At 51.1% G+C, this 7140-nt stretch overlaps 1 protein-coding gene across 1 annotated transcript in view; it reads left to right on the top strand.

Annotated features, from left to right (window-relative positions):
- The window catches only part of Tiam2 (T-cell lymphoma invasion and metastasis 2), an 89503-nt gene that overhangs the window by 69385 nt on the left and 12978 nt on the right, over positions 1-7140 (top strand). Inside the window, exon 16 of the mRNA XM_013026927.1 lies at positions 5112-5168. Within this exon, the coding sequence (XP_012882381.1) occupies positions 5112-5168 (57 nt within the window). The remainder of the gene's footprint in view (positions 1-5111; positions 5169-7140) is intronic.

Here is a 7140-nt window from a genome sequence, read left to right as displayed (position 1 = left end):
TGTGTGTGTGTGTGTGTGTGTGTGTGTGTGTGTGTGTCCATGCTGGTACTGGTATTTGTACTCAAGGCCTCATGCTTGCTTGGCTCCCTGGCTGAGCCAGTGCTTTACAACTTGACCCATGTTTCCAGCCTGGCTTTTTTGCTGGTTGTTTTGGAGATGGATTCTCTCAGCCTTTTCTGCCTGCACTGGCTTAGAACTGTGTTCCTCCACATCTCAGCCTTCTGAGTACTTAGATTATTAGGCGTGAGCCTGGCTTTGTTGCATTTTTGAATCACAGTTTACTTGTTAGTGTGACTGCTCTAGAGAACAAAGAAAGTAAGACTTTTGATGCAAATTTTCTCATCCTTTTACCCTTTTTCAAAAAAATTCTGGTCCTGGGACTTGAATTTAGGACTTAGGTGCTGTCCCTGAATTTTTTTTTGGGGGGGGGGCTCAGGGCTGCACTGTACTTCTTGAGCCACAGCTCTACTTCCAGCTTTTTGTGTGTGTGATTATTTAGAGAAAAGAGTCTCCCATAATTGCCTGCCTGGGCTGGCTCTGCACCACTGTCCTCAGATACTACTCCTGAGTAGTATTACAGGTGTGAGCACCAGCGCCCGGCCCTTCTGTGCGTTTTGATCATGAAAAGAACCTCCTGCCAGTGTTCTAGAATTTACAGTAACATTGAATGTAAGACAAATGGTTTGTCTCCAGTGTAGTCATCCCGAATCTGGTTTTGGACCTGCTTCCTTCCTCATGAAGACCCTGTTCACAGAGTCCAGGTGGTCCCTTCCACCGTCCCCGCCCCTCCAGGCCTGCCACACTGTGCCTGGCGGCGTTGGGGTGGCCGGGGTAGCTGCCATGAGGCGCACAGGTCCTGCGGGGAAAGCCTCGTCTCACATGCCCATCTGCCTTTCTTGGGAAGTCATGTGACCTCTGTCGTTCTTCTAGAGGCTGTCTGCCGGTGACAGTTTGTGATAATATTAGATCTTTCTAAAAGTTGGCGATGAAATGCAGAGTGAGTTGAGAAAAAGCTCTTTGTACTTTGTAGTCTTTAATAAGATTTTCCTCCCCCTGAGGGGAGCTTTTCTGACGGAACTAACTTGCCGGGTGACAGCTGACAGGGAGGTTGTGCTGAGGTGGCTGGCGATGCAGCCGCCTTCTTCTCTCCACACAGCGAGCTCTGAACTGTCCACGCAGAGCGCGCGCGCGGCGTGTGAGCCACGCCGGCCGGGCTAGCCTGGCCTGCAGGCAGTGCATTGACCCCGGGCCGACAATGGCTTTTCAGGGTTTCCTCTATCTCTTAGGAACAACCCAGTTCTGCCTCAGGCTGGTGGGTGAACCTTTGTGGGCCTTATCCACACTTGGGTTTGGTGTAGCCCCGCGGCTCAGCGCAGAGGCGGGCAGCATGGTGGACAGGGGCCCGGGCGCGCCTGCGCACAGAGCTCTCACCGGGAGCCTGCCACACACAGGACGTTGCCGTTAGGTGCCTGTGTTGGTTAAGCCAGTTGATGCCTCCTAGTGAACTCCCGGTGAACTTCCTTTCTCTTTGAGGAACTAAAAACATGGCAGTCATAGCCATTTACCCCTGCTTTTTCAGACGAAGTGCAACCTCCCAATTATGCAGCACACTTAGCCTCTTTTTCTTCCGCTGGCAATGTTTCGAGCCCCAGCAGTACCAATGGATGAGGCGCCTGAGCAAGGCACCATTGCAGGCTCAGGCGCTGAGATCGCTTGTAGCTCTGCTTTCTTTTTTTCCTTTGAGACAGGGTCTCCTGGTGTAGCCAGGCTGGCCCTGAGCTCACATTTCCCCTGCGTTAGCCTCCTGAGCACTGGGATTGCAGGCGTGCATTCCACGCCTGGCTCCATAGGTCAGCTTTGATCTTCTGTAGTCTTCTGACCCACACCAATACATCCCGTAGCAGCTATCAAACCATAAGCTTGACATCATTCTGAGTAATAGGCTGCTCGTATCTCCTCATAGTTGATTTATTTTTCTTTGCTGGCTTGAACTTGGGCCTTGCTCCTGCTCAGCTTACTTGTCTGTGCTTGCTGCCCTACGACGGATGCACACCTCCAGCCTAGCTTTTTTGCTGGAAATACAATCTCTTGGATTTTTCTGTCTGGCCTGGCCTCAAACTGCAATCCTCTAGGTCATAGCCTCCTGAAGAGCTAGGAGTAGAGGTGTGAGTCACCAGCCCTTGACCTCCCATAGTAATTCTTTTTAAAGGTTCCCGTACCCATAGGTATCTGAAAAGCCTCAGGCAGTACCACCTCTGGATCAAAGCAAAGTAAACATCATGGCTGGTGTGCGATCGGAGGGCAGGCTTTCCACACGGCCACGAGGAGGTTGTCATGGTATTTCTCTGATGAGAAGTGTCAAGCAGAGACCAGGGTAATGGGGTCACTGGTGTGAGAACTGGGCTGAAGGGCCTTTCCCTGCTTTCCTTAAAGAAAATGTGGGGTGTGGTGCTTGGTCATGCTAGGCAATGATAGCGCCGCCCAGCAGCGGCTTCCTGGGCTCTTAGAGAACAGACACATTGCTGTCTCTCTGTAGGGAGGCAGAAGGGGCCACACTCTGTGTGTGTGTGTGTGCGCGCGCGCGTGCGTGCACGTGCGCGCGCGTACTGGGGCTTAGTACCAGAGCTGGAATTTAGGGCCTTATGCCCTGGATTAGTCTGGTGCTCTACCTCTTGACCTCCCCCCCCCCAGCTTTTTGCTGGTTAACTTGGATTTGTTTCTCTGGGCTGGCTTCCAACCAGGATCCTCAGATCTCAGTCTCTTGAGTAGCTGGGCTTTACAAGGGGGAGTGGCTGGGGCTCGGCTCTTCTCTCCACATTGACACAGAAATAGAAGTAGCCGCGCAGCGTCTGTGTGGACTCCAGGTCCTGCTGAGCTGCTCCTAGTCCGCCAACAGAGCAGGGTCATTTTCAGCTAGGGTTCAACCTGGGGGAACAGTGTTCTGTGTCTATTCTTCCAGATGTCTTTTACGGGGGCAAAGTTTCCAAAGAACCTTTTAAAATGAACTCATAAAGAATTAAACATATGAGTATTGCAAACTGGAAACCACGAGCCAGAGGTCCATTCTTTTTTTTTGGGGGGGGGGTCCGGTTGTAGGTCCTGAACTCTGGGCCTGGGCGCTGTCCCTCAGCTCTTCAGCTCAAGGCTAGCGCTCTACCACTTGAGTCACAGCGCCACTTCTGGGTTTTTTCTTTTTGCTTATGTGGTGTTGAGGAATTGAACCCAGGGTCTCAGGCATGCAAGGCAAGCGCTCTACCACTGAGCCACCTTCCCAGCCCCAGAGGTCCATTCTTGAGAACGCTCCTGTCTTGGTTTCTGTACAGGCAGAGCTCTTGAGCTAACAAATCCCCACAAACATATCTAGATCCAATTTGTGTTTCACCCTTTGCTTTCCTCAGGGTGGGGGTGGGTCAGCCCAACACCCTTCCCGGTTGTCTGCTACGAGGTAGCTGCATTGGCCTCTGTAGGCAGTGGTGGCTGCACCCGTATTGTGACTTGGTGACCACATGGGGGGGGGGCAAAAGCAGAACAACACACCTGCGGGGCTGTGCTGGAGGCCATGGCTCCCGTGCCAGCGTCTCCTTGCTGTCCATCTGGAAAGCCTCAGTGGGTTGTGGTGAAGATGAAATGTGGGTATCTGGCATGGAGTAAGTGCTCAGCAAATGCCAAGTTCCCCGTTCTCACACCGGTGCGGTGGCTGATGCCTGTATGTATTCAAGAGTTAAAGGTGGGCAAGCTCAAGATGGGAGGCCAGCCTGGGAAAAAGTTAGTGGAGCCCCAGCTCAGCATCTGGGTGTGGTGGTGATCCCGTCACCCCAGCTGTGGCAGGAAGGATCAACAAGAGGATCACGGTCCGGGCTAGCCTGTCTGGAAAGCGAGCCCATCTCAAAAATAACCAGCGCATAAAGGGCTGGAATTATCCGTCAAGTGGTAGAGCACCTGCTTAGCAAGTAGGAGGCCTTGAGTGTGGGGTGGGGTGGGGTGGGGTGGGGGCTCCCGGCTCTCCTAGATGCAGAGAGGTTACTAGATGCGTTAGGCATCAAGTTTTCCATGAGGATCCAGGAACAGTCACTATTCTTAGTAAAGGCCATCAGATCCATACAGAACGCCACTGATACATTGTTCAGTGATTGTAGCCACCACAAAGTATGGAGGGATTGAAACACGGCCCCAGCGATGTTTCAGGTAAAACTCTCAGAGCACCCTGGGAGTGGCCCTTCTCTTTGGGGGAGCCCTCCCTGCTCTGCTCTCATGCCCCCCCCCCCCGCCAGCTGGACTACGGCTCAGCTGCAGAACGTACGGAAGCCCGCAGCGCATCACTGTGCACCTTGGAAAGAAGATTTGCTACTGAACAATCTCTGCTAGCATTCGCTTTTTGGAAGTTAATTCTACCACGAGTGTTTAAATTGAATTCTGTTTTTCTAAAATGGCAAGATACGTTATTTTTGCAATCTCGGTATTTTAACACTGCATGGTTAGGTGTGATTTCTGACATCGCAGCAAGGCGAAGCTGTAATCTCACCAGATGCGGTTTAACATATGGTGCATTTTGTCAGATCTTATTTTATGCGGTGTGCATAGGCCCAATATAGATCCCACCACCTATTAGTTTGCAGGATTGCAAAACTGCATCGCTTGACTTTGCGCAAATCCCAGGACAGATTTGCAATGTGCATTTTAGTATCATGGGCATTTCAGCAGTTAGGTAGGGAGCTGGATCTAGGGCCCCAGGGTCAGAGTGTGGTTCCACCCACTTCCTCCTGAGCTCAGCCATCCCTCAGTGCAGACCCCGGGGACAGCTGCAGTCAGCATCACTCCTGCGAAATGCAGACGCGGCTCAAGTTCTCACACATTGGTATCTCAGGGGAAGCTCCTAAGAAGCATGCATGGCAAGGCCCCAGGGACTCTGGTTTCTCCAGTTTAGATATATTTCCAAGAAAAAGCTCTCGGGAAAAGCCAAAGTGAGGTGAGGGCCCAGAACCATGTATAAGGAGAGAGGGAGGTGAGATAATACTGCTTATATTCCCGCATGTCCTTGTACTGTTCTTGTCCCAGAAGGGAAAGAGCGCCGCTTGTTGGCCGCACTGTTCCATGCACCCCTTGTCTTTCAGGATGAGTCGGCCCGTCAGAGGCTTCAAAGACTACTGGCTTGTATACAGCTGAAACTGGTATACATTTTGAAAAATCAATTCGTATCTCGATGAGTGTCTTAAGAACTACAACTTTTTTTATTCTTTAAGATTTACCCAGAAATACAGGTCTTCTGGCAGGCATTACGGGAAATATGTGCATGTTTGCATTTAAAAAGTAAAAACAAAATTTTCATGTCCAGGGAGGGTCAACAGCGCTTACCCGTGCTCTGAGCTCGAAGTAACTTGCGTTACAGCACGTGCGCAAGGCGTCTAGTGCAGCTCACTACCTGGCACAGGTAGCACTAACTGTACATGGACACTCGTGTCAAAGTCAGAGCGGTTGGACTTGAGGAGCTGGCGCTCTGCTGCCCCGGCTGCCAGGACCCTTCGAGTCAGGCGCGGTCTCCATGGGCCCTGCGGTCCCCCGCGCTGGCCTTCCTCGTGTGGTTTCCCTTGGGCTGCACTCCTTCTAGAACCATATTACAGTCCATCGCCGAGGCCTTCACAGGCAGCTGGTTCCAAGGGCGGCTTGTCTGTGAGACTGTGTCGCCTGGTCGTTTGCACTCACCTGAGCACTGTTGTGAGGCTGCCTTCGGCTGCACTCTGTGTTTCTAACCTCGTCTTCTCTCGTTGGGCAGGATCTGCCCTCTCCTTCTTTGAAGACAGAGCAGTTGACAGTGGGGGCCTACTGCACTGCAAGGACAGAGGATCAGTGCTGAGTTTTAATCTGTGTATGTTGAGATTTGAACTCAGGTCTGGGTACTGTGCCTTAGCTCAAAGATAATGCTCTACCCTCCCTCCCTTCCCTCCTTCCCTTCCTTCCTTTTCTTCCCTTCCTTCCTTCCCTCCCTCCCTCCCTCCCTTCCTTCCATCCTTCCTTCCTTCCTTCCTTCCTTCCTTCCTTCCTCTCCCCTTTGTCTGTCACCCTTTCCCTCCCTCCCTCCCTTTCTTCTCCTTCCTTCCTTTTTTCCTTTTCTTTCTTTTCTTCTCCTTCCTTTCTCTTCCTTCCTTCCTTCCTTCCTTTCTTTCTTTCTGTCTGTCTATCTTTCTTTCTTGTTAATTAGATATGAGTCTCATGGAGTTTATGCTTGGGCTGGCTTCAAACCTTAGTCCTCTGCTCTCAGCCTCCTGAGTGGCCAGGATTACAGGGGTGAGCCACTCCCACCCAGCTCAAGTTTTAATTTGTTGTTGTTGTTGTTGTGAGGCTTGAACTCTGGGCCTGGGCGCTGTCCCTCAGCGCTTCAGCTCAAGGCGAGTGCTCTACCACTAGAGCCACAGCGCCACTTCTGGTTTTCTGGTGAAGAATCTCATGGACTTTTCCCTGGGCTGGCTTTGCACTGTGATCCTCAGATCTCAGCCTTCACATTTTCTTTTCTTTCTTTTTTTTTTTTTTTTTTAAGATTTTTTTACTGTGAAAATACTGTACAGAGGAGTTACAATTACATGGGCAAGGTAATGAGGACATTTCTTATAGCCTTCACATTTTCATCTTGATTGTGTTCTTCCATCATGTGGAGATCTGTGTTGGGGATCAGAATAGAGAGGGACAGCCGGCTAGAGTGGCCCATGTGTCTTTTCTGACGTGTTTATCTTGTCAAGTGACAGTTTGCATAGAAAAGCATGTCAGGCCAAGGTTGTTGACCAGTGTGGTCAGCTGTTTATATTCTGAAATATTCAAGCAATTGAAAAGAATTACAGTAGCAGTTTAGAGTCTCTTGAGAGGTTTAGCTGTTTTGCCCCTGGTAGAGATGGACAGAGGTCAGGCTTGAAGGCATGGAAACTGAAGGACTACTTTAGATTTAGAAAACATATCAGCGAGTATTAATCATTTGGATTGGGATTCCAGCACAAAAAGTGCCAAGTGAACACGGAGCTGGGCCTGTGGGGCTGGTGTCAGAGGGACACGCGCCTGCCCCATAGGTCATGGGCCCGGCCTGGGTGGATGGAAGGAGAGGAGGAGGCCTGGGTGGATGGAAGGAGGTGAGGAGGCCTGGGTGGATGGAAGGAG

This window comes from Dipodomys ordii, unplaced genomic scaffold, assembly GCF_000151885.1.
Source record: "Dipodomys ordii isolate 6190 unplaced genomic scaffold, Dord_2.0 Scaffold98, whole genome shotgun sequence".
Lineage (NCBI taxonomy): Eukaryota > Metazoa > Chordata > Mammalia > Rodentia > Heteromyidae > Dipodomys > Dipodomys ordii.
This window is presented reverse-complemented; position numbering and strand designations above follow the sequence as displayed.